The following is a 27,235-nucleotide window of genomic DNA, read 5'->3' as shown; positions in this document are numbered from 1 at the left end:
AGCTGTGTTTAAGAAGGGAAAAGAATAGAGGATAAGGATGAGAGAAAGAGGAAAAATCATAGAAATAAGGAGGGCATGGCTCATGAGGTCTTGCTGAAGGGAATAATGAAGAATGTCAAAAAGGTTGCTATGTGGGAAGACAAAAACAGGTGTTAGAGGAGACCACTTGTTTCGTTCCTGGCCGCTTAGCCCTGAAATAATCACACAAAAACTGCATTAATTAAGTCACTGTTTGGCCCATTAGCTCTAGCTTCTTATTAGCTAACTCTTACATATTAATTTAACCCATTTCTATTCATTTGTGTATCTCCACATGGCTGTGGCTTACTGGCTAAAGTTCCGGCGTCTGTCTCCAGCGGGGCTACGTGGCTCCTCTCTTGACTCCACCTCCTTTCTCCCCACATTCAGCTTAGTTTTCCCCACCTACCTCTGTTCCCTGTGCAGGCCCAAGACAGTTTCTCTATTAATCAATGGTAATCACAGCATCCAGAGGGAAATCCCACATCAAACAGGCCTGAAACCTAAATGAGCAATATACAGTCAGAAGCATGACCGTTATGTGGCATATGTACAAGAGTGGAAACTAAATGAAGGAAAAGAAGAAATAGAAAGAATATGTCTGGAGTAAATTGTTGGCAGAGCTGCCCTGAGGTGAAAGATGAAGTTCTCACACTCTTCTGGCTCTAGCAGGTTCCAGACAGTACCGCAAGTGGGAGGAGCAAGGGGAATTAGGAAGGAGGTTGTAGGTCCCTTCCTGCTAGTTCTTCCAGCCCTCTGCAGGGTCTCTTCTGGTCCTGCAGGTCAGTGTGTGAGACATGGCTTCTGCAGCTCTCTCCTGGGCAGTAGGCAGGGCCTGTAGCTGGACTCTGATGTGCGCTTTCCTGCAGGGATGTCCCTGGCTTTAGAAAGTTCATTAGAAAACTTCACCTCTTGCAGACTAAGAACTTACTGTGTACTTTTTTTTAATTTAGAATATTTTTTAAAAAATTAATTATTTTTTAAATTTTTATTTTACATTCTAACCACAGTTTTTACTCCTACCGCTCCTCCTGTCCTCCCTCGCCTCCCCTGCAGGCCACCCCCCATTTACTCTTCCCAACGGGTAAGGGTACCCATGGGGAGTCAATAAAGTCTGGCACATTAAGTTGGGTCAGGACCAAGTTTCTCACCACTGCTTTAAGGCTGAGCATGGCATCCCACCCTGGGCTCAACAAGCTAGCTCATGCACCAGGGATATATCCTGGTCCTACTGCCAGGGGCCCCTCAGATAGTCCAAGCTTCACTACTGTCTCTCATATGGAGAGCCTAGTTCAGTCCCATGGAGGCTCCACAGCTGTCGGTCTAGAGTTCATGAGTTTCCATGAGCTTGGTTCAGCTGTCTCTGTAGATTTCTCCATCCTGACCTTGACCTCCCTTGCACATACATTCCCTCCTCCTTCTCTTCAACTGGGTTCCTGGAACTCGGCCTGCTGCTTGGTTGTGGATCTCTGCATTTGGTTCCATCTTCCTGTGTATTCTTTACACTGTTTTCTTTCCCTGAGTTTTAATGATGACGCTTCTAAATGATGACGCTTCTACCTCGCCATAGTCTCCAGAAGTCCTAAACACAGAGCGGTTTCAGTGACTATTTTGCTACTTGTTTTCCATCTTTGTTACAGATCTCTCTCTTTCTCCTTTCTTGTGTTTTTTGTTTTGGTTTGTTTGTAGCAAAGTGGTTTTCTTCAGTGACATGTTATAGTTCCTAATTATTTTTTGTTTATCTATTATAGAGTTTTGCTTTGTGGTTACAATGAGACTTGGTGATATTTTTGTATAAGTGTCTGTTTTCAATGTTGTCAACTTAACATTGTTTATAAATATAAGAAAAGAAATAGGGAGAGAAAAACACAGACACAGAGAAGCCACGTCTGTACAGATGTGCGTGTCTTGGCTGAAAGGTTAGACCTTGTTTCACAGGGCTCACATCTGGGCAAGGCCAATGATGACTTACCCCATCCATACCTCCAGCTGCCTCTCAGCACCTACATGGCTTGAATGCAAGCCAGCATGGAGGAGGTTTTTAGTTCAGTGCCAGCCTGTCCACTCTGTGTCTTATAACCAAGCTATGAGGTATTTTCTCTAGTTCTGGTAGGACGAGAACTGTGTTGTCTGGGAGTTTTGGGGGCCTCCCAGGCTCACTCCTGTGGAGGTGTTTCATACTGGGAATTGGGATCCAAGTTAATATTCCACTATTTCCAAGGGCAGCAGTGTCCAGTCATGCAGGGCAACTTCTTTCAATTGCGTTTTGATTTTTTTTTCATGTGTGTTACAATAAAACAGCATCTCCTATATGACTTCTTTTATACTCTCTTTATTCCCAGCTAACCTTGTCTCTCCTTGTAGCTCATTTCCCTAATCCTCCCACCTCATTTGCTTTAATCTTACCATTCAGTAGTTTCTCTCTTCCTTTTCCTTTTTCCTGTGTCCGACTACCTCCCTCCTCTTCTTTGTTTCCTGGCTTCTGTAAGTTCTCCATGTAAAGCAAACAGAACTAAAGAGTTGAAGCTGAGACTCACGTATGAGAGAGAACATAGAAGTTTGTCCTTCTGGGCCTTGGTTACCAAAGGGTTCTCTTTGGTTCTGAGCCTCACTGTGGGGGTCCCCTTATTTTGTATAATGCCTTGGCACCTATCTCTCTCTTTCTTCTCAGCACACGGTCTATGTTGTGATCTTGTGATGCTTTGGCTGAGAGAACAGCAGGGTATGAGTAGCCATCAGCACTGCGATGCTGGGTCACCCTGGGAGCCCACAGCCATCTAAGACCAGGATATCATAGGGGCGGGGCCAAGGCACACTTTGCTGTGAGCTAGTGCTGGGGTGCACTCAGCTCACTGCAACCCCTCAGAGTTGATACTGGCCCAAAGTGAACTCCAAATAACTGGAGCCATGGATCCCCACCTGGTAAACAGGGTAAGCCTGGAGGCTTTGTTTGCAGCCAGTAGCCTGAGGACGGGCCCAAGTTTGATTTCCAAGCCACAATTCCATCTCCAATGGGAGGGCTCTTACTGTCTAATGTGCTCAGCAAAGTCAAGGGAGGGGTGGTGGAAGAAATCCCTGGGTTGCTCGAGCAGACAGATGTTCGATTGGACCAGCATCTGGTTGGTATAACTTCAAGGGTCTGCACAGTCTTGAGGATTTGTTTGAGGCACATACTCTGGCTATAAATGATGCAACTGAAACATAAGTCTGTTTCACCAGGGGACATGCAGTCCTACAGACTGGTATAGAGGCCCTGTTCTTAAGCACTGATCTCTAGGTATGGGAATTTGGGATCCACCTAGTGCCTGGTCACACTGTTTAGCACTGGGCTCCAAGGCAAGGTCCTATGCCCACGCTCCTTCCCCGCTCATCAGTAGATGGAATCTTGCTCTTTGCTGTGGCCCAAAGGTTGGGTGATGGAGGCAGTTCTTGAAGAACAATGGTCCAACAATTTAGTTTACAGAGAACATACTGGCAGAGGCCATGAGGCTCTGCCTGACGCTGAGTTTCACTGTGATGTGCCTGTTGCTAACTCAAGTCTAAGGTTTGAACTTGATTCCCCCACCCAAGTGGGAGGAATCTCTTTCCACAGTGTGCTGCTTGGAGTTGAGGGAACTCAGAGTAAGTTTACTTCCCACCTTCAATAGTATACCTTTTCATATTTTCATGGTAAAGCCAGACACTGGTTTCCCGCAGCTGACTCCCTCAGCTCCCATGAAGGCAATCTGGAGAAGGAATAGTTCTTTGGGTTTATTGCTCTGTGAAGAGACCAGGGCTGGAGCGTCTAATTCAGCTGTTTTCCTGGTCTTCTACCCACAACATTTTATCATTGTCTGCCTCATGTCTACACAGTAGGGAACTGGATGGGTAATTGAGGAAGTAGACAAAAGGAAGAGAGACACATGTGTCTTTAGATTCGTGTGTCTTTTCCCATTGTACCATACGCAACAGCCCCTCAAATACGCAGGAGACTACTTGGTCCTTCCATCCTGCCATCTCCGTATTAGACTAGAAGAGAAAAAAATGCTATGCAGAGCAGTTTTTAAAAGAATTAAACTCCTTGCTGGTAAGTGTTTATTCCACACTTCCAAACACAAATACAACAGCAGGATCTGGGAGGGCAGCAGTCCAGTATAAACTTTTGGGGCTGCTACAATAGCTTTGGAAATAAGCCAGTGATTATATTAGCATTGTACTTGGCTCCTCAGTCTCTCCTAGAAAACTTCCTGCTAAACAATGAGCTGGAGAGTATGTTATGGACCTTTGTGTTTAAGTAACCCAAGAAATGTTAATATGTTTTTCTGTGTTCGACTCTTCTAGCCAAATTACTTCAACCATACAGATCTTTTCTCAGTGGCCATATTCACCATTGACCGAATCTTCCCTCCGGACTCAGGAGTTTGGGTCTGCAGTGTGAACACGGTGGCTGGGATGGTGGAAAAGCCTTTCAACATTTCCGTGAAAGGTACATTTCACTGGCTATGGTAAGGGTATGCTCTTGAAGCAGTGATAGGGCCTGGCGGGTCATGGCATAAATTTTAGATTTTAAGCCTTCCCAAAATAAGAACCCACTGAAGGGTTGTGGCTGTGGCTAGTTTAAAGAATTACTTTTAGTGTAGATAGCAGTAAGGAGGCAGAACCGAATCAGAGCTCTTAGAGAGGTAACTATGAGATTAAATCCAGTAGGGAGCTTCAAGGGGCAGATCCTCCTTCCCCACTTGACAACAATAGCAAACCCCTAAAACGCAAGGATGAATCTGACTGCTAACCTTTTATTCAGTTCTTCCAAAGCCCCTGCATGCCCCAAACGTGATTGACGCTGGACACAACTTTGCCATCATCAACATCAGCTCTGAGCCTTACTTTGGGGATGGACCCATCAAATCTAAGAAACTTCTCTACAAACCTGTTCATCAGTATGAGGCCTGGAGACATATTCAAGGTAAGGTCTGCATACAAGAGGCACCAGCAGGAGGTGTATGCCAGGAAAAAGATTTCCCTCACATATGAAAATCTCCTTCTACCCTCATTAGCCCACGCTACCTTTAAGACTATTTTGGTACACGAAGAGGCCATGAAAGTTCCAGAAATGACTTCCCAAATGCTGCTGAGCACTTTGGGATACAGATGTAGCCATATCGTGGGTTACTATCTGTATCTGCGCTCCTTTCCAGGCCCCTGAGCCTCCAGCTGTGGTTTAAGAACGATATAATGCCTGGCCGTGGTGAAAAGTGTGTGTTTCTACCATGGGAACAAGAAAGTCCAGGGCCACGCTGGGAAAGTTGAGGTGCTTAGTCTGCCCTAACCTGGAGCACAGTTGTTTCTGCTCTGCTAGATTTTCTTCCTTCTCATTTCCTACCTTGTTTTATCCTGAAGACTCCTAACACAAAAGGTTTTATAAAAATTTGAACCTGGAAGAGTTTAGTCTGTGGCGGACAGGATTGTACTTGGGGTAGGAAAAAGAGAGGCAGTGGCGGTGAGAGCTGCCTGCCCCTTCCTGTTTCTGGGGGGAAAAAAAGAATGCAGCAAACAGACAAAAGATGATAAATGTCATGAAAAAGATAAATGTATCTTAAAACATGTAATTTTTATTTGCTGTGTAATAATGTAAAACAATAATTTTTTTTAAAGTAAGTAAAAAATAAATAAAGCGTTACCAGTTGCTCATGCTGTCCTAACTGGGCCATCTTGCAGGCAGCCAATCATCAGTGCCCTGCTGGTGGGCAATGTGGATCCGGCCACTCCTAATTTCAGCAGGTTATGCTCTACACGTCTCTTAAATTTCCTTTGTTTTATTGATATAGACACTTGAGAAAGTTATAAAAATAAGACAAAGAGGACCAGATAGCTGGCTCAGTGGTTAAGAACAGTCTTGCTGATGCAGAGAGAGGACTTGGGCTCAATCTCCAGGACCCACATGGTGGCTCACATCTGTGTGTAACTCCAGTCCCAGGGGATTAGAGTCACTCTTCTGACCTCCAAGGGCACCAGGAGCCCACATGGTACACTTATATATGCAGGCAACAAACCCATACACACACACACACACACACACACACACACACACACACATCTAAAGATATAAAAAAAACAGGGGTTTGGCTCAATAACGCAGCTGAGCTTGATACAGTGAATAGACAGACAGCGTTGTTTATTACTGAACTCCTTGGATTCCATTGTAGACCTGGCCCAAACATGGAATCTCAAGGATCTAAGGTTGCTTTGTAGCTTTTCTGTTTTCAACATCAATAGTTGGTGTGTGTGTGTGTGTGTGTGTGTAATATGGTTTTAATAATAAAAATGATCTTCTAAGAACTGTTAAAGATAGTTCACGTTTTTCTAACCAATAAGCAGTTTATCATAAGGTAAACCAGAAGTTAAACTTTGCAACATCCACAGATATGAAGACAGAGATGAACTGACTAATGGTTAAGAGCAAAGTGCATGCTGGCTGTTTGTGGAAACTGGAACCCTCATTGTGAGGATACGGCTATTAGAGATCCATTGTCTGCTAACATTAAACAAAAACCTTCTGAGCCTTTTTTTTTCTCTTGACAGCTTGATTGCAATCAGTGTGTGTCCTTGAAAAGAATGAAAATAGCATTATTTTATATTATGTTAATCGACCCTCCCAAGTCTGGCATCCTGTATGGTAGATTTGTGAGGCTTAATTTTGCAATTGAAAATGTAACAATGTAGACATGGCCTAGAAATATACGTGCTAATGTCTACCCTGAAATCTGGACATACCCGTTCAAAGGCCTAAATTCCCTTCCATTGAAGATGGAATTACCTCTGTATTTCACCAAGGCACTGCTTTTTTAAAACCTGGTTTAGTTCCCCTTGCAGAAGCAGTCACTCTGGTTTAAGGAACATTACAGGGACCAAACTGAAGGTTTCTGCACTTTCTCTCTGCCAGTGATGAACGAGATTGTCACACTCAACTACTTGGAGCCTCAGACTGACTACGAGCTGTGTGTGCAGCTGGCCCGTCCTGGAGAGGGCGGAGAAGGGCATCCTGGACCTGTGAGACGATTCACAACAACGTCTGTCGGTCAGTTGAAGCCAACAGCCATTTATTCCTGAGCTGGGTGGGAGCGGGTAGGAAGGGGAAAGAGGAAGGAAGACCAGGAAGGGTGGTGTCTGCTGAGTGGGTGGGTGGAGACGGAGGTGGAAGGAGCTCGCTGTGGAACGGGTGGGAAAGTGACAGGAAGGCTCAAAACTTCAAGCCAAGCAGATCCTTTATTTGGGCTGGACTGCTGGTCTGTCTCCCTGGGGGAGGGGGACTGTGACCATCCCGGGGACAGAGGAGGAAGCAGATGAGCCTGCAGGAAGGCAAGGCCATCCCTGAGGACTTGAGATTTACTTAGCAGCCACTGTGTTGAGCCTTGACTTCTGTATATCACCCCCCAGCTTCCTGTTTCCATCCCAAGGGACCATACCAGGCTTCTGCCACAAACACACTTCAGAAATACAAGTTTATTTATTTAAAAAAAATAATTTCTATTTTCAAAGTAATCCATGCCCATAGTTCAAACATCAAATAGAAGGAAAGGCTTTTGTCTGAAGAACAGTCCTCCTTGGGCTCCACCCGCCCCCTCCTTCGGCCCTGCTTCCTATCTATCAGCCTGTTTCCATGTTAAGCTGTTTCTTTCAGTGTTTACCTTCATGTTGCTAAGCCAGTCGTTCTAAGGTTAGTATCCATCAGAATCACCCAAATTCTTCTTTTTTAAGTTTGTTTAAAAAAAAAAAATGCCGGACCCTACTCCAAGAATCTTTAAATTTTTTGTTTATTATTTTGTGTGTTTGAGTGTTTTGCCTGCATGCATGTCTTTGCAAGGCATTCATGCAGCGCCAGTGGAAACCAGAGGGCCTCGGATCTCCTGGGACTGGAGTTACAGCTGGTTGTGAACCATCATGTGGGATCTGGAGACCAAACCTTTGGGAAATAAGTCAGTGCTCTTAAGCCCTGAACTATCTCCCCAGCCCTCACCCACCCTGAATTTTTGATACAATAGGTTTGAAACAAGGTTATGGTTCAACAGTTAGGGGTCTCTCTCTCTCTCTCTCTCTCTCTTTCTTTCTCTTTTTTCTCTCTTGCTTTCCTCTCCTCTCCTGTCATCTCCTCTCTTTTCTTTCTTCTTTGTTTCCAGAGAGGGCTTCACTCTACAGTCTAGGCCTGGCATTCACAACTTAGCCCGTGTTGACCTCTAGCTGAGGTCATCCTCACCTCCCAGCCTCTCCAGTGCTGGTCACAGTGAGTCACACCTACGGAGCTTTTCTTGATTTATTAGTGTTTTTCATCATCTCCTAGCCTTGCACTGTGTGGATGGAGGAGGAGCTCTCGATGTGTACACACTCTTTGATGCTAACCTGCATTCCAGTTTCCTGCTACTTGATGCTCCTCTGAAACCCTGGAGTGACATGTGTAATATTCTCTTCCTGTCCTTTGACTTGTTCTGTGTGTTCCAGCATTCTTTCCCTATCTCCCAATGAGCGTTTTATAGTAGCATGTTCTGTGTTTTCTTTGCAGTACCCTGTGTTGTATAGCAGGGCATAGTAGTTTAGCTCTGCCTTATCTTCCTTGTCACTCAGAACAAGTTCCCAAGACACAGGAAGGAAGGTGTGTTTTCAGAGGTTTCAGAGGATTTGCTCCACGGTCACTTATTCTATCTGTATAGACAGAATATACTGGTGGAGGGAGCCCATGGCAAAGGGATCTTCTTCCTCTTATGGTAGACATGAAAAGCAGAGTAGTAGACAGGGCCAGGCACCAGACCACTCTGCATCCAGTAAGTTAATCATCTACGTATGTTTTATGTCTCAGTATTCTAGAATGTCCTAAAGCAGCCCCAGCCTCTGAGAGTCAAGTCTCTGGTACATGAGCTTTTCAGGGGACAATTGGCATCCAAACTACAATAGCTTCCAGACAAAGAAACTTTTAGCTTGAAGCCCCAAAGCTTAGAGTCAGAGGTTTATTGCTCTAGACCCTTAAAGGCTTATGGCCCAGGGCTTAATGAACCAACACCTAGCACCTAAGTTACAGCTCTAGAACTTTGGCTGTTTGGTTCCTAGAGCCTTCATCTTAATAGTTATCTACTGCGACTTGTAGTCCTTGCAAACACAGCTCTCACCCCCAGCTCCTAAAAACATGTCTCATAGTCCTCTATAGTCCCAGAGTCCCCGCCATCTCTCTCACCTTCTTAATACTCCCACTGCCCTCCCTTCGTATAGACTCTGACATTCATTTCTCTGTAAACTCTCTAGTAACTTCTAAGGGAACAATAAGAATCGGCAACCCACCCCTACAGAGTTTGTGATATATTTTTGATTACATTGAACCCCTTCTACATATATGTATATGAACCTGCTACATATATATGCTATATATACAAACCCTGCTCTCTCTCTCTCTCTCTCTCTATATATATATATATATATATGAAAGGTTCACATACACACACACGCCACACACACACACACACACACACACACACACACACCCCTACTATGTCATTACACTGCACTTAGAGGCAAGTGGCAGTTAATTCTCCCATAGTTTGGTATTGAATCCAAGGAGGAAGGCCACAATCTGACTCAAATGGAAAGTATTCATGGGACAGAACATGAAAAAAATCTCGCCAGACCTGCAGCTCTGCCCTCCCGTCCTCAGAATGCATTCCAGCCAGGATGCATTCAGAGGCCTCTTGGAATATTTCAAAGCACTTGTGGGGTCAGTGGAAAGGGAACTCTTGAAGGTGCCTCTTTCCCACCAAGTGAATTCTGCTGATGCTTGCTTTTCAATTTGTCTGGCAGCAGTACTGTTTGTTCTAACTGAGGTGGGAAAGGCGAGGGATGCCTGGAGGGGGGCAGTGAACATGTTCTGAGCTCATTGCCGAGAAAAAAACAACTAAATCTGGGTGAAGGTAACTATGTCGCCAAAGGGAAGCTAACATAGAGATGGCTGCCTTTAAAGATCCTCCCACTACCCGAAGCGAAGGTGGAGGAATTTTACAAGTGTTCCGACACTCACCTGTGTTGTGTCTTTATAAGCTGACTGAGGATGGCTTCCGTAGGGATTCAACCTCAGGCTAGCAGAAGGAGTAGACATCACCTCTCTTCATTTTCCTAGATCCTGGTGATAGAATCAGTAAGATTTTCAGAAAGATGCCAAGGAGATGTGGGCCCAACCTTTAGTCTCTTTAGTCTATAAACAGCTCTTGGGAATCTCTCTTCCTGCTTCCTTTGAAGGAGAGTTTGAAGTGTTTTTCAAATTCCTTTTTTAAATTACACCATAAAGAGTTGGGGGCTTTTTTCCTTAAATCGGAGTCCTATTACACTATATTGCATGCAAGAGTTTAACACCACAGGGACACTATCTGTGTATTCTTGCGCTGTGACCACCATTTGTAAAGCATTGTCATGATCTAAAATGTTCTCACGCTGTGCAAATCAGGCCTTCCCCCACCAGGGGTGATGATGCCACTGTCCTGAAATCAGGAAGGAAGGTTCTTTTCACACTTTAAAGGGACTTTTTATTTGGAACCTATAAATCAATTACTGTTATTAATTAAAAGTAGACATATTCTTCCTTTATTTATTGACGTGAGACGGGAAAGGAAAGGAGGGAGGGAACAAATATTGACAGAATTCCTAAGACTTCCCAAACCCTCACATAACCATTGTCTCATCCATGCTCCTGTGTCTGGAAGACGAGACTGGCTGTGCCATTTTACAGGTGAACTTAGGTTATGCATTTGCCCAGATTACAAGGTAGAAGTGGGATGCTCCTGTTTCTCTATTTTTAAAAACTCACATTATTTCTTTTGGCAACTTCTCTGGTACCCCAGGTTCCTGGGTAAGTGTGGCCAGGCAAGAGGTGTTTGTAGTTGGTACCATAATGGGGTTAGGATGGGGCTAGGGCCAACCCCTCACCATGGTGATGTGATACCTGAAATTCCCCTGCTGGGAGGAAGCAGCCAGACATTTATAGCTTGGAAATGTCTTTCTCAAAATGGTAACAAATCAAAACCCTGAGTTCATTTCTATCAGTTTCTCTGCTTTCCTTTCTAGTTGTGGACTTGACTTCTAGGGGGTTTCCATTACCCATAACACTATAAGTTTTTTTGTTGAGCTCCTGCTCTTTTTCATTTCTAGTAACCCTTGGGATGGCTCTATAATTTCATTAAAGAGTTTTGATGCTTTGTCCCCCCCCCAGTCATTTACTATTTTAAGTAATACTGTAATGAATATCTGCATGCACAGATACTTTCATCTTCCTTTGGAATATTTATTTCTTCAGGATAAGTTTCTGACAGTCAGGAGCTAAAGCCAAAGGATATGGACATTTTTAAGGTTCTTGGAAAAGTTACCCATGCTGCAAGCTGTTCTCAAGAAGGCTGTAGTTCTGTGTTAAAACTACCCAAAGTATATGTAAAAATTACCACAAAAATTTGCTGTTGTGTTAGGAGGGGAAGGGTCAAGGCTGCTCGCTTGTGCTTTTTGGTAGCTTGTGGGTATTTTATGTAATTCTAGAAGCCAATATTGTCTTTGCAGATGCCCTCTGGAGCTGCCATTACTTCTCTCCAAAATGAAAATAACCATCTTCTGGTGATTTTCTAGGACTGCCTCCTCCAAGAGGTCTCAGTCTCCTGCCAAAGAGCCAGACAACTCTGAACTTGACCTGGCAACCAATATTTCCGATCTCAAAAGACGAAATCTATGTCGAAGTTGAGAGGAGGTCCATGCAGAAAATAAGTGATCAGCAGAACATCAAGGTGCCAGGGAACCTGACCTCGGTGCTGCTGAACAACCTAAGCCCCAGGGAGCAGTACATTGTCCGAGCCAGGGTCAACACCAAGGCCCAGGGGGAGTGGAGTGAAGATCTCATCGCCTGGACCCTCAGCGACAGTAAGTAACGGGTGCTGCCCCTGCTCATCCGGCAACGTTTGCCCGCTGTCACTTAAACTCAACTTCTAGCATGAGTCCCTAGAGGTCATAAGGACATTCATTATGTGGATGAAGGCTAATTAGCATTCATGGAATCATCTTAATGTCCTTTAGTATTTATTATACTGGACAGTCCACTGGGATTTGGGCAAGACCCTGCTGCAATTTCTCTGTCCCTGCTATGGACTTGGTGATTAGTAACAAGATCATCAGCAGCAATAATAAAGTTCTCTAGGGCTTTAACAGCTATAAGATAATTTTTAAGGATATTTATTATTATAAATCTTTATATACATGAATGCTGATCCACGATGAATGAGTCTTCCCTAATTTTATAAACAAAATCATTTTCTTTGGAAATTTTTATAACATACTGTTATCAGAGTTAAAAAGTATTTATGAGAGGAGTAAAAATCTCTTTTCTTTAAAAATGTTTTGTAGTCCAAGCTCTTCTGTATTTAGATTGGTTATTTGAAACCCCAAGGTTCTTTGTAATATTGAAACTTCTTTGACTTTGGAAAGTGAGTCTAACTTGATTCATGGAATGAGGACTCTGTCTTTGCAATCTGAAGCCTTGGAAAGATAGCCAAGAGATCCCTTTTGGCTATCCCACCTGCCACGTGATCCTCACTAACCCCAAAGTCAAGGCTGTCTGCTTCAGCTGGTTCTCTTTGCTCAGGAACATGTAGGAGAAACAGCTCCGTATTTCCTCAGTAATACCTTCTTATACCAGCGACTCATGGAAGTCTGCACGGTTTTGCAAGTGTTTAGCGATTATTCATCATTGCCATAGTTAGAGTTTCTACTGTAGTGATAAAACACCACAACCAAAAGCAGCTTGGGTGGAAAGGGTTCATTTGACTCACACACCCCTCTCATTTGACTCACACACCCCATGTTGCAGTCTACCAAGGGAAACCAAAGTAGGAAGTTGAGGCAGGAACGAAAGCAGAGGCCATGGAGGAACAGTTATTTCCAGGCTTCCTCAGCCTCTTTCTTAGACACCTCAGGGGCTCAGGGGTGCCCCTGCTCAGGTGTGTGGCCCCACCCACAATGGGCTAGGCCTTCACAAAGCAGCAGTTAATTATAAGCCAACCTTTTGGAAGCATTTCCTCAATTGTGGTTCCCTCTTCTCAGATAGATCTAGCTTGTGTCCGTTGAAAAAACAAACAACCAGAACAAGCATTCACAATATATATATATATATATATATATATATATATACAATCACATACATTAAATATAAATGTATATATACACATTTATATTTATATATGTAGATACATTCTATATATTTAATTGTGTGAAAGTTAGAAATCATAGAATAGTATAAGTATGTCGTGTAACACGACATAGAGACTGAACAACTATCATGCTTTGTCAGATGTACTTATTTATTTATTTATTTATTATTTTTCTCTGCTCCCCTTCCTTCCTCTACTCTCCCCTCTACCCTCTCCCATGCTCCCAATTTACTCAGGAGATTTTGTCTTTTTCTACCATCATCCTGACTTCCACAGTAGCTGCATCCGTGTCCCCAGTAGATAAGAGTTGCTCTTTCTCTCCATCCCCACCAGAACTTATCATTTATTTTCTTGATGGCAGCCATTCTGCTGAGTGGGTAAGGTAGGATCCCAACACAGGTTTAAACTGCATTTCCCTGATGGCTAAGGATGCTGAACATGCTTTTAAATATTCACTGGCCATTTGAGTTTATTCTTTTGAGAAATGTCTGCTCATCTCATTAGCCTCTTTACCAACTGTGTATCTGAGATTTCCTGCTCATTTTGTTAGCCAACCTGACAATTAGGTATTTGAGGTTTTCTTAATGTTTAATGTTTTGAATTATTTATAAATTATGAAAATTGGTTAATTGTCAAATGTGTGATTGGCAAAGATTTTCTCCCATTTCTTAACCTGTCTCTGTGTTCGACAGATTGCTTCCCTTGGTCCACAGAAGGTTTTTTTTTTAATCAACTTTTAGACTGGTTTTCTACACTATTAGGATCATTTTAAGAAAGCCCTTACCTGTGTTTATATCTTGAAGTTTCTCCCTGTTTTACTGTAGCAGTTTGAGAGTTTCAGGCCTCAGATAATCTTTGATAACCATTTTGAAATGACTTTTTGCACAGGGTGAGACATAGGAATTCAGCTTCATATTTCTATATTTGGATATCTAGTTTTCATAGCATCATTTGCTGAAGAGGCTGTCTTGTCTCCAGTGTGTCTTCTATGACTTTGTCAAAAGTTAGGTAGTTGTAGGTATGTGGCTTTATTTGTGAGTTCTCTGTTCTTGTTAATTCATTCATGCGTCTATTTTTGGGGGCAGCATTGCGTGACTGTGGCTCTGTGACTATTTGGGGATTTTGTGCTTTTATATAAATGTAGGGATTTTCCATAGTTTTGCGATAAATGTTAACAGACTCTTTCAAAGGATTGTGTGGCATCTGTAGACTGCTTTGGGTAATATAGCCATTTTCACAGCGCCAATCTGTGAGCATGGGAAGTCTTTTGATTTTGTAGTCTTGTCAACTTCTTTGGTGTTTGAAAGTTTGTATTGTAGAGATCTTTCACCTCTTGGTTAGGTTTATTCCTAGATTATTTATTTGAAGCTACCATGAGTGGGGTTTTTTTTCTTGGCAAGTTGACTATTGGTGAGTAGGAAATAATGAGTTTTGTTGTTCTTTTGAGACAGAATTTCATGTATTACAGGTTGGCCTTGCACTTGCTATAAAGCTGAAGATGTCTTCATTTTACTGATCCTTCTGCCTCTTCCTCCTGGGCTGACTTATGGAATTCAGGCATTCACCATGACACCCAGCTTGTGCAGCACTGGGGATGGGATGCAGGGCTTCATGCGTGCTAGGTGAGCTCTCTGTCAACTGAGCTACATTCCCAGTTCCTGGCTTGTTTAGTTTGTGTGTTAATTTTGTATCTTGCTACTTGTTAGAAAGTGGTTGTCATATCTGTTTCTGTTTGGGACCTTTAGGCCACTTTAAGTAGAAGAGCATGCTGTTTACAAATGGGGATAGTTTAATTTTTAGATTCCTATTTATAACCTCCATTCTCTCATTCTACTGTTGTTTTGCCATTGATATGTGCTTCTTGGAGACCACAGATAGTCGGATCTTGTCTTTAATTCATTAAGGAGTTCTGACTCTGTTCAATTAGAGAGTTAAGACCACTTATAGTTTTGGCTATTGAGATTTGCTAAAACTTGTAACTTAGTCAAGTGTTCTTCTGGTTAGCTGGATTCTTGTTCACTCTTTTCTCTCTTCTCTATTCATATTAGTGGTTTCCTGGTATACAGTGTCAGACATGATGGATTCCTTCTTCTTTCTCTTTGATTCAATTTTTCTTCTCATGAAACTTATTATTTCCTGTGCTCTCAATTGAGGATGCCTTCTTTCCTCCTCTGTACATAGTACTCATTTAAACATCTTTTGCAGCGCTGTAGTTACAAACTGCCCTAGTGTGTGCTTGTCTTGAAACGTCTGCCCTTATTTTGTTGTCAGTTTTTATAGATACCTTTGCTGGATAGAATAATTCCGGTTGGCAGATCTTTACTTTCAGGGACTTCTAGGGCTTCTGTTGAGAGTTTTCATGATGTCTTTGTAAATGGATAGAAGAAGTGGATTAGAGATTTTTCTTTAACAGCTTTTAGCATTCTTTTTTGTCCTTTTGGCAAGTCGAGTGCAATGTGCTGTGGAAAGATTCTTTTATAAATGGTTCTTGTGCTTGTATATCTATTCGTTTCCTAGATTTGATGCAATTTCTACTCAAATTTCATGAATTACATGTCTTCATGCCTTTGGTTTTTAATTTCAGCTTTCTCTACTCCATGGATCCTTACTTAGGTGTGAACTTTTAATTACATTACAAAGTTTTTAATGTTGCAGTGATGCTCATTTATTTTGTGTGTGTGAATACACACACACATACTTATAGGTGCAAGTAGCTGTGCGTGTGTAAGAACCCAGAGAGGAAAATTGGGTCTTCTGCCCTTTCACTCTGTGCCTTATTCCTTTAGGAAAGGGTCTCCTATTGAGCTGGAGTTAGGCTGGTAGCCGCCAGCCCCAGTGATCTTCATGTCTTTCCTGGTTCACAGCACTGTGTTACATTCAAGTGTGTGGTTATACCTGGCTTTTGACACGGGTGCTAGGATCTATATTTAGTTTTTCTTGCTCACATTGCAATTGCTTTTGTCATCTCTCTAGTCTGATTCCTTTCTTAAGTTGATATTTGAACATAATATTTTCTTTACTTTTCCTTCCATCCCTGGTAGTCTTCTGTCTGCTTGGTCTACTTTGTTGGTAATCCTTCTCACTGCGGGGTTTTTTAATTAGCTGAGTTTTTAATTCCTGAAATTCCTGCCAGTCTCGCTTTTCATGTTGAATTTCTATCCAACATTGCTGATGTTTCCTCCCAGATTGCTGATTTTCTCAACCATTTTGATATTTTTGGTTGCGAGTTGTTCTCCTTACTTCCTTCACCTCTTGTGTCTTCTTTGAGGTCACTGGTTATTTTTACAAGTAAATTTTGAATTCTTTACCCAATACTTTACCCATTCCAGTGTTTTTGAATTCAGCAGTAGCAACATTATGATTGAAGAATTCTTGTCACCTTTACTTTTTAGGTTTCTTGTTACTGTTACTACTTATTTATCTAGTGGTTGGGATGCCTCTTCTCAATTTATATGGGATTCTTTCAGTGAGCAGTAACCCTCAGAAGAGAGAAAAACAACTACTTGTAATAGCAGCAGTGCTAAACTGGACAGGGATAGAAATGCATCTTAGATTAACTAGAGGCAACTGATACCATCCAACAGACAGACAGTTACCCTAATAGAGAGAATGGCAAAAATCCCTAAGAACGTACTACATATTCAAAGTTATGTAAAATTAGTGTAAATGTAGAAATAGTAAATGAATGATATAAATGGAGAGGCCAGTAAAAGGGAAAGTAGAGAAACAGTTAAACAAGCAAAGGCCAAGAAAGAATAGAAAAGGAAGTATGAAGTTATTAAGGCAGCATGGAAAGAGAAAGGCATAAACATTTTTTAGGGGTGGAAGAGACGGAACATCTGATCATGTGCTTGTCTGAAAATGTGAGCTCAGAGCCCTAGCATCCAATAAAAGCTGGGTGTGGCGGGCTGCGTCGGTAATCCTAACACTGGAGAGGTAGAGGGAAAAGGATCACTTGACTTCACTGGTGGGTGATTCCATCTCAAAACTTAAGGAAGACACCAGATGCCAACCTCTGGCCTCCATAAACTTAGGCACACACAGTCATGTGCACACCCCATACAAATACATACACACATGTTTTTAATTGAAAGATTGCCCAATAATCAAAACTTCATGAACAAAATTAGATAAATGTAAGAAAGGAACAACGATGAAAGCATAAAAGCCCTGAAGAGTCGGATGAAGTCAGACGTGACTAAAAGTGTAGTAAAATAAAGAGGCACAAAGGGTAAAAGGAAGATGAAAAAAAGACGAGTTTGCTTAATAATAAAAACTATATAATAAACAAAACCAGAAGGACATACAAAAAGGTTAATTTAAAAGGAAGATGGGAAGTTTGAAATCACGTCCTCTCTTTTATCCAGACTCTTTCATTACTCTATTACACAGGGGCAGCTTCCAATCTGCCCTTTTACTCAGGGGTCTTTAGCATTGCCGTTTATCAATTTCTTTTAACATTTGTGTTCTTATCCTTTATTTATTTATATGTTTGCTACCACAAAAAAATGTAATACCCGTTCTTATACATGTTCCGTGTGCACAGGGTTGACAGCTGTGCTAAGAGAACATATCCAGAAGTGAATATCTTTTAGAGTGCTTCTAAAAGAACCGAGGGAGCGTGTACTGGGCCCAGGAGTGCATAAAACACTGCTCCCTCTGTCTACCTCCATGTGCGCTCCCTGTGTTGACATCCAGGTTTAGTTTACAGATCTTAAAAGCCCACGGTGGGTTCATGGTTGTTTGGAGGGTGTCTCAGGGAGACTGCAGGGATGATTCTGCCCTGGGAACCTCAGAACATGTTCCTCTGACCCTGCCTGGATTCCTGAATGGAATGTGGAATGATTTCCTCAAATCTCTGGAGTCTTGTCTATAAGGGCTTAGCACATTTTCTTGCACATACGCTAGTGTGCGTACTATCTACAACTGTGTTCGGGGTAAAGAGAAACATGCAACACTATTGGTAAGGCAATGGAATCTGGAGCAAAACTACCAGAGATGGATCTCACATCTTTTCTTTAACAGTGGTGTGACCCTGACTGAGTCCCAAATCTTTCTGTGTCTCAGTCCTTACAGTAAGGAAGAGAAAATGAGTCAAAACCTGGAGCAATTAGAGGAATATATGGCATATTTTAAGCACCATAGAAATGTTAGCCCTCCTAGTCTTTTCATTCCCTCCAGAATCAAGAACACTGTGGATAGGTAAGGGAAGCGACAGAATTCCCCAGGCCTTCATTTCCTGGAAGGAGACAAACACGTGATATATGTATCGTATCGCCATCTCTGGGCCAGTCTCTCACATCTCCAGAAGCCACACTCCAGCCAGCGGACCGGAGTCAGCACTTAGGGAGAGCTGCTTCTGTTCATGGCGGTGGATGGTAGTAAACAGGCGGACATAAGTCCTCTCTCAAAAGCATGCTAATCTATAATGTGGCAGGAGATCTTAAGTAAATTCTTTTTTAAATTTCCAGTTCTTCCTCCTCAACCAGAAAACATCAGGATATCCAACATCACTGACTCCACAGCTCTGATTTCGTGGACTATAGTGGATGGCTATTCTATCTCCTCCGTTATCATCCGCTATAAGGTTCAGGGCAAAAATGAAGACCAGCACATTGACGTGAAGATCAAGAATGTCACCATCACTCAGTACCAGCTCAAGGGTCTGGAGCCAGAGACTGCATACCAGGTGGATATTTTTGCTGAGAATAACATAGGATCAAGCAACCCAACCTTTCCTCATGAACTGATGACGCTTCCACAATCCCAAGGTTGGTAGAAGACTGATATCCCCATAGGGAACTTTTGGACAGCATCAGAGAATCCTGTCTTGAGATATTTGCTCCATATATCTGCCATGGGTTGTCATTCATTTGTCCTAGTAAACTTTATCATCACTATATAAATCCTGAAAAATCAAAAATTTCTTGAGAAGGCTCTTTACTGATCCATTTTCTATTATTAAACTTAGAATTAATTAGCCTCAAAGTACATTCCATTAAACAGTCTAAGAAAAATGTGAGTAATATAAATTTCAATTTCACGGACAGAGACGTACATAGAAACTGATTATGGGAAGCAGCTGTGTAGATACTTCAGTGGGAGGGGCGTTCCCTGCCTTTCATTTTTTTTCTTGAGATGAATTCTTCTTTTTTAATGACAATATGCTATTCTGATTTTTTTCTCCCTTTCTTGTGTAATCTAAATCCATCACCTAAGCTAATTCAGCTGCTTCCCCTCTGCTCTCCTGCACAGCATCCACAGACTTTGGAGGGGGGAAGATGCTGCTCATAGCCATCCTTGGGTCGGCTGGAATGACCTGCCTCACGGTGCTCTTGGCCTTTCTGATCATGCTCCAACTGAAGAGAGCAAACGTCCAAAGGAGAATGGCTCAGGCCTTCCAGAACGTGGTAATATCTCATCCTCTTTCTAGCTAATAAACACAGGCTTACCCAGAGGGAGACCTTTGCTTTACAAGTTTTTCTTCCATCATACAATGGGAGGCAAATGACTGGAATTTCTTATTCATACCAGATGAGTTTGCAAGTGAAAAAGATAAACTTGATAATTTCACAGAGGGCTAAAACTAAAACAGTATTCCTCCTCAAAGTGTGATAAGTCAGTTGCCTGAGAGAATATTTCGGTAGAATGGACTGCTCATTTTTTTGATAAAGGACATGAGGATAACCAGACCACATTTCCTAATTATGTGTGGCATTAAATGATTTTCCACACATTTTCTTATCCTTAGTTCCTATTTCCTGTTTCTCAGATCTCCCTCGATGCCATCATCCCCTCCTATGTGTAAGAGTTGTGTGTGAATATTCTTTTCCTATGAACAATCTGTGGTTGGAATTTGTGGCACATGACATTGCTCTTGACCAGCAGTAATTTTGGAATACCAAAGCCTGGGCATTTCTGAAGCTTATAGCTTCAAGGTCTGGAGAATACATTTGTGCCCAATGTTGCCAATTTTGTATATGAAACACCAAGCACATTGCTGTGCTTCTGGTGAAACCTAACTCATGTGCCTGAGTCCTCAAGATTCTCTTCCATGGAGGACAGAGGGACTTCAGTGTCTGATTCCATGCCAGAGCTTGTTCGACTCTGGTTATTACTGGAGAGAAAGGATGGGGGTGGGGGTAGGAGGGATACTCTGAAGGTTGTCGTGGTGCCAGTGATTGGTCAAGAGACTGTTAGTTGCCACTTAAATTCAGGAGAACAAGAGATGTGCTGAATTTTGCCATAAGCACCAGCCATTCTGGGCTATGGTAGGCTCTAGAATTCAGGCTTGAATGAAAGAGCATGTGATAGTAGCAAGGAGAGACCAGGCGCAAGGGGTGTTAGAAGGGCCTCAGTGAGGCATGCCCTGGGACCGCTATGAGTTACTTTTCCACTAGAACTACAAACTGATCTCTGCACAGCAGGGTGGGATGCAAACATGTCATTCAGGCTGACCTCTCCTTCTTCAGCCTTAAGACACTGCTAATGGGCAACAGTGCACACGCAGCACTAGAAGCCGCAGTTCCGTTGGCATGGGCTTGCAAGGTGAAAACTGTCTGCACTCCCATTGTAGAATTAGACATGCAATTTATTTTCTACCTGTGTAGATACAAAGTAGATGATCTTGTGCACCTTAGGATAACAAATGGCCTGACACAGAAATGATAAGAATATATATATATATATATTTCCAGAGAGAAGAACCAGCTGTGCAGTTCAACTCAGGAACTCTGGCCCTAAACAGGAAGGCCAAAAACAATCCGGATCCCACAATTTATCCTGTGCTTGACTGGAATGACATCAAGTTTCAAGATGTCATCGGAGAGGGCAACTTTGGCCAGGTTCTGAAGGCACGCATCAAGAAGGATGGCTTACGGATGGACGCTGCCATCAAGAGGATGAAAGGTGGGTGGGTTGGAAGACAGCCTTTCCCTGAGGTGGGAGACAACCATTTCCTGTTGAGATCGTCCCTTTGTGGCCATATATTATTCAGCCCAGAGGTTGCCCTGGTAGCAGATGTGGTTGTTGTATGTGCAGTTGAAGGTGGTGTTTCCTTTACGATGAAGCCTGTGGTAGATAGCATCAGGATGTGGATATGGAGGACAGAGGTAGGAGCCATTCAAATACCAATAAGGTGGCTCATGGGGATTTGGGAATGTGGGTGTTCTGTCACTTACTGCTCCTTTGGGGAAGTGTCGTCATTTCTCACAAGGCTCATTCTTGAAATTGCGTGTGCATCAGAATTACCTAGATAACTTGCTCAAAGACAGGCTTGTGCCCTGCCCCCACCCCATCTCCCTTGTATAGTCTCAGTTTTTGATTTGTAAGTCTGGACAAGGTTAGAGAATTGCATCTATGTTTCTGTGTGAGGCTGATTCTGTGGGTTTTCATGGTTTTTGACCGAACTACTGAACAGTGAGGAATGACTTTAAATCTGCTGCATGCCATGGTAGGATTAAGGCACCAGGAACTAAATCAAAGTATTATCTAAAGTTAGAGATAGTTTCTCTCTGTCCATGGGTCTCTTTATTTCTCTCTTATTCTCTCTCTCCTTTCTCCCTCTTTTGCTTTGAGACTGGTCTCACTGTGTATCCCAGACTGACCCAGAACTCGCTCTGTAACTAACCTAAAATTTAGGGTAATTCTCCTAGCTCTAATGTACAGGCATGAGGAGTGATATTTTTAAAATAAATACACACAAACAAATATTTGCTTATTAGTCATAGTTCCTTTTTCTGTTCTGTTTTGAATATAAAACGTTTAGGGAACACTGAAAACAGTAAGGAGGAAGGGGACTTGGAATACAGACTTAGGAAATCAGCTTTTATTGGGATCCTGCTTCAACCTGTTTTTTTTTTTTTATTTCATGTACTGTGAAAAAGTAAAGCAGCTTAACTGTGTGCCACTGCAGAAAATTTTCACAGGTGGAGCTATACATTCTAGATCAGCCACTGACAATACACTGATTTTTAAGAGGCGTTGGCTCTCAGGACCAAAGCTACACTGTGAGGGTCCTGTGATAGGAGCAGGACAGTGGGCCTGGGATGTCCGGTCCATCCCTATTACAGATGCTTCTGACCCACCTGACCAGTTGGCACACTCTCTAAGCCTGTTCTGGTCTCCACACATCCACCAACACCCCTCCCCTGATCGTGCTCCTGTTCGAAAACCACTGACCAGTCAGCTCGAGCATCAACCAACAGTCTTTCCTCCGGTCCAAACCTGATAGTTCTTCTCACCAAGTGTTACGGAAAAGACAGGACACGAGGAGTAGAGAAGCTGCAGCTCAATTTCCTGACTCTTCAGCAATCTTAGAATAAGTCCCCATGAGAACGGTAGTGCTCATCTGGGCTGGTTTTGCTTGGGAGAGGACATGGGTTAGTTTGTGGATACATCTTCCATTGGATTGCTGGTATCTAGCAAGTGAAGGCCAGAGATGCCACTGAACATCCTCCCATGCTCAAAGTAGATCCCAGTAACTCGTACCGGTCCAGTCATCTGCAGTGAGTCTGGGAAACTCTGCTTTAGACAGAGTTTACCAAATCCCTGATGGTGACTGCTCCAGCAGCCCCGGGGTCCAAGACAAGACAGTTCCCTTTGGAAAGGTGCCATGTAGCGACATTACAACCCTTGTCTTCCTTTCCAGAATATGCCTCCAAAGATGATCACAGGGACTTCGCGGGAGAACTGGAGGTTCTCTGTAAACTCGGACACCATCCAAACATCATCAATCTCTTGGGAGCGTGCGAACACCGAGGTAAGATGCTCCCACCCTGGCAGATTTGAAAAGATAAGATAGGAACATTCCGTAACAAAAGGAGGAAAGATAATAATCTTGAGAACGTTGCTTATTTTAAAGCTACAGTTTCAAGCTGAGTATCTGTCTAGTCCCATGGTTAGGGGGTGCTGCTGAGGCTAAATCATTAGGTAGCTGAAGTGACTTAGCTATGAATAGACAAGCCATCCATGGCTTCTTCTCACCCTTATCCTTACTAACCAAGGGAGTATTTAAAAATTGAAATTATTACTAGACAAATGCAGGAAGTCTTCTTTAGGATTAGAAACAGCAGAGTGCATTGGCTCCTGTGAACTGAAATTTTTATTTTTATTTTTTTGCTTTGAGTTACGGTCTCACCATAGCCCAGGTTGACACGGAACTCACTCTGTAGCCCAGAATTCCAACACCAAGAAATTGGTGTTCTGAATTTTGAAGGCACCAATATCAATAATGCACCATGACGTGAAGCGCCCATAATGCTTAGGATAAATATAATATCAAGTTCATATGTGACACTTCAGGCTTTAGCCGAAGTGTTTTTATTTCAGTTATATTGTAGCTTTACAACTGCTTGATGTTCCCATAGTTTCAAACCTAGGAGTTAGGATGATTCCAGCGTTGGCTGCTGAAATGTATGTAATCAGCTGCAAAAGGGGTCACAGCAAAAAGTCTTTCAGGAGTTTGCCTCTCCCTCCATGCTTCATGGGTTTGTGGTTCCCCGTCTGCGTCTCAACAAAATTCCTCATGGAAAAGTTTGCTCCTACAAAATAGAAAAGCTCCATGCTGTACTTATTTATAAACCTGACAACCTTTTGCTGACTTTCTCGGCAAAAACATCCACAATACAAAAGAGATGACTTCTATTTCCTAGATTTCTCAAGCTAAAAATATGGGTGTTTTAAGCAATATATCATCCTATGATCCAATAAGGGTGTAATTCTGAAAGCCAGATCACATCCGTTAGATTAAATAATGGAGTAGTGACATTTGTTTTTGAGTTATTTCCTGAAAACAATAGTTGGTGTGGGACAGCAGTACATTAAAAAAAAAAAAAAAAGTCCAGGGCTGGAGAAACGGCTCAATGATTAAGAGCACTTGCTGCTCTTGCAGAAGACTTGGGTTTGTTGTTTCCCACACACACGTGGTAGCTCTTAGAACCACCTGTAGCTCCAGTTCCAGAGGGATTCTGATGCCCGCTGCTGGTCTCCATGGATACCTACTCCAGTGTGGTGTACATACATGCTCCCACTTAGGCACACATAAGCATAAGATTAAAATAAGAATCAGACAGTAACTGAAATGTGTCTTAAAAAAATTGTTTTTATCACATTATCACATAATTGCTTGTATCTTGAGAAAGTAAAGAAAGCACACTCAGGATTTTCCTTTCTTCATGGTATAATGGGGTTCACGTGGGAATACTTTTCTGTCTTTCACTTTCTGGCAGGAAGGGTGGGAAGAATTTCAATTTCTTAAAAATATCTTTAAGTTCAAATCCACTTGATGTTTTAAAATGATGGCTTGGGCTCTAGCGTGTGACACACATGTGCACGTGTACGCAAATATCCTTCAAAGCAAGAAAGTCACTTCGTTTTTACTGTTTTTTAGCAACAAGGAAAGATTAGGAAAAACAAGAAGACAGGCTTTCTCTAGGAACTCTGTTGTTTTGCTTTATTCTCCTAAATTCAAGCTTTCTGATGTATGGAAGCAAAATATAATGTAAAGACTAGTTCCCAAAATATAATTTAAAGACTAGAACCCTGTCAGGCAGTTGCCTACGGAGCACTTAGTCACTTAGTGCAGTTTTCATGGGAAGAGAAGGCAGAGGAAACAGTTATGTGCTGTGGCTCTGTCCTCTGTGGGCATTTAGCCATTGGTCCACTGTTGCTGGAGATACAGACCAGAATGATGTTCCTGGCCGATGCTAGCTTCTTGATGAATATTGAATGAAGTTAATGACACTCTGATGAATGTACCCTAGGGAGGAGAATGCCTTGGGTTCCCTGTCCCAGTGTTAAGGAGTTGGTGGAAGCATTTCAGGAACAGCACATGAGTTCACATTTGTAGCAACAGAGGAGTGGGGGAAAAAGACTGAGTTCAGGGCTGGTTTCTTAGACAGCTGTGGGGCAGTCTCCCCCATCTTCCTCCCGTCCCTAACATCATTACTAGATATGTCTCTGTCGATCAGAATGGAGTTTGCTAGCCAGTCCCCAATAGCGTAACACACCTTGAAGATTGCACGGCTGCTCAGTCAGTGTAAGATGACTGTCGCTCAACCCTGGCCTGCAGGCTACTTGTACCTAGCTATTGAGTACGCCCCGCACGGCAACCTCCTGGACTTCCTGCGGAAGAGCCGGGTGCTAGAGACAGACCCCGCCTTTGCCATCGCCAACAGCACAGCTTCCACGCTGTCCTCCCAGCAGCTTCTACATTTTGCTGCCGATGTGGCCCGCGGGATGGACTACTTGAGCCAAAAACAGGTTTGTCCTATGAACCTTGCTTTAGACACCTTTCTGTGGCGTTCTCTCTGGAGGGCTCCCACGTGTCTAGATAGTTTTCCATTACCTTTCTTCTCTGTTCCTTCTCAGTCTCTCTGAGTTAGGAAACTGATACTTTCCACATGCATAGAAAGAATCCAGTTCCCAATACTGACAGCATATTTCCCTAAGGGCTTTCAAACCTTGTGTTTAGTGAGGTGCCCTCACCTTATCATACTAAGGTCTGCCTCTAAATAATGCCCAACCGCAGGGACTCTAATTGTTGTGCAAAGCCCTGTACTTCCTCCCACCTATAAAATGATTCTTACACAATGTGAGGAGTCTCTCGGCAGAATCTACTGCTTTGGAGTTGTGGAGGGACCTGGATACTTTAAAGGACTTGGATTCTGAAGACCCATTTTCGTGCGATTGCTTCTTGTGCATCTCTCTAAGTCCTTGACCCAGAACATTCTGCTAACAAAATGAAGACTAGACCAAGTATTATACTGAGGATACATGATCTTTTGAAATTTTAGTTTATCCACAGGGACCTGGCTGCCAGAAACATTTTAGTTGGTGAGAACTACATAGCCAAGATAGCAGATTTTGGATTGTCACGAGGTCAAGAGGTCTACGTGAAGAAGACAATGGTAAGTTCTGAACACAGAGGACCTCCGTGTCCCTCTCGAATGCCATCGCTGTGGTGTCTGATGCATCTGGCAGTGTCCCTATGGGTATTGTGTGGCCCCGTAAGCATTCTTTCACATTTGGGTTCCTCACATGACACTGTTATCACTGAGGACATACACAATTAGTCCCCTTACAAGGTTCTTGGTCTTGTTGATAAAGTAATTTTAAAGTGGATCCAGAAGGTAACTCAAGGACAACTCATTAAATTAAAGAGATGGGTGGGGCCCTGTGTGTTAGGGAGAAGGGGTTGGAGGAAGGAAATGGAAGACGAGGGAAAAGGATACGTATTTAATGTGTTCAAGTGAAAGATACCCCTAGAGGGCAGGGTGGGCATCCCAAGAGAGAGAGTCAGGTACCTAGGACTTTGCTTCCTGTCATTTTTACTGGACAGGGCAGAGAATTGCCCTTCTCTAAGGTAGCATGACTTTTGGAAATGAAAGTAATAAATACACTTAGTAAATACACTGTCAGGAAATATGTAAGCCTTTGTTTCTTTCGTTGAGCCTTGTGGCCATCTCAGAGCGGCTCTGGGTGACCCGGCACTGAGGACACGGCTGAGCTGGGGACTAACAGCTGTATTCACTTTACGCTAAGCTATGTGGCCTGGGTAAAGCCCTGCCATTGGCTTGCTTTTATCTGGCAGTTTGTTGCAAGCCGTTGATAGGTGTTCATTACTCACTGGAGTTACAAGGAACCTAGAGATTTCCTACTATAGTGCTTGATAGCTACCTTTAATCTCTCATCTATCACGATAATTTATTGATCACCAGCCATGCCATGTGTCTCAAAGGCTACTCGAATATCTTCAGGGTACTTGGGAAGCAGATGACTGAAGAAGCCTTTACCCCCTCCTTCCTGCCCATTCTTCTATCATGGCCTCTTTTCTCAAATAAAGAGGCTTCATCACACGTAGCCATGCAATAGAATGTTCAAGCCTAGTGGTCAGGGTGTTCTGTCTGTATCCAGTCTAGACCTGATGAGCTGCCAGTCCCCAAGCCTGAACAGCTAACAGGGCAGAGAAATGAAAACCTTAGGAACCCATAAGAGAAGTATGCTGTGACAAGAAGGCCCTCTAG

At 42.8% G+C, this 27,235-nt stretch overlaps 1 protein-coding gene across 2 annotated transcripts in view; it reads left to right on the top strand.

The window, feature by feature from the left end:
- Tek (TEK receptor tyrosine kinase) overlaps positions 1-27,235 on the top strand; it is a 99,712-nt gene that overhangs the window by 61,677 nt on the left and 10,800 nt on the right. The window contains exons 9-18 of one of the 2 annotated variants that reach the window (XM_041651784.1): positions 4,339-4,483; positions 4,799-4,960; positions 6,938-7,072; positions 11,641-11,928; positions 18,683-18,982; positions 19,467-19,618; positions 20,909-21,119; positions 22,861-22,971; positions 25,282-25,472; positions 26,006-26,119. In XM_041651784.1, the coding sequence (XP_041507718.1) occupies positions 4,339-4,483; positions 4,799-4,960; positions 6,938-7,072; positions 11,641-11,928; positions 18,683-18,982; positions 19,467-19,618; positions 20,909-21,119; positions 22,861-22,971; positions 25,282-25,472; positions 26,006-26,119 (1,809 nt within the window). Of the gene's footprint in view, positions 1-4,338; positions 4,484-4,798; positions 4,961-6,937; positions 7,073-11,640; positions 11,929-18,682; positions 18,983-19,466; positions 19,622-20,908; positions 21,120-22,860; positions 22,972-25,281; positions 25,473-26,005; positions 26,120-27,235 lie in introns of both variants that reach the window. The other variant, XM_041651783.1, reaches the window with a different exon arrangement.

The sequence above is a fragment of the Microtus oregoni genome, unplaced genomic scaffold (assembly GCF_018167655.1).
Source record: "Microtus oregoni isolate MIOR12 unplaced genomic scaffold, Mior012 000005F_ref0000423, whole genome shotgun sequence".
In the NCBI taxonomy this organism is placed as follows: domain Eukaryota; kingdom Metazoa; phylum Chordata; class Mammalia; order Rodentia; family Cricetidae; genus Microtus; species Microtus oregoni.
Note: the sequence above shows the minus strand (reverse complement) of the source record. Positions and strands in the feature narration are given on the sequence as shown.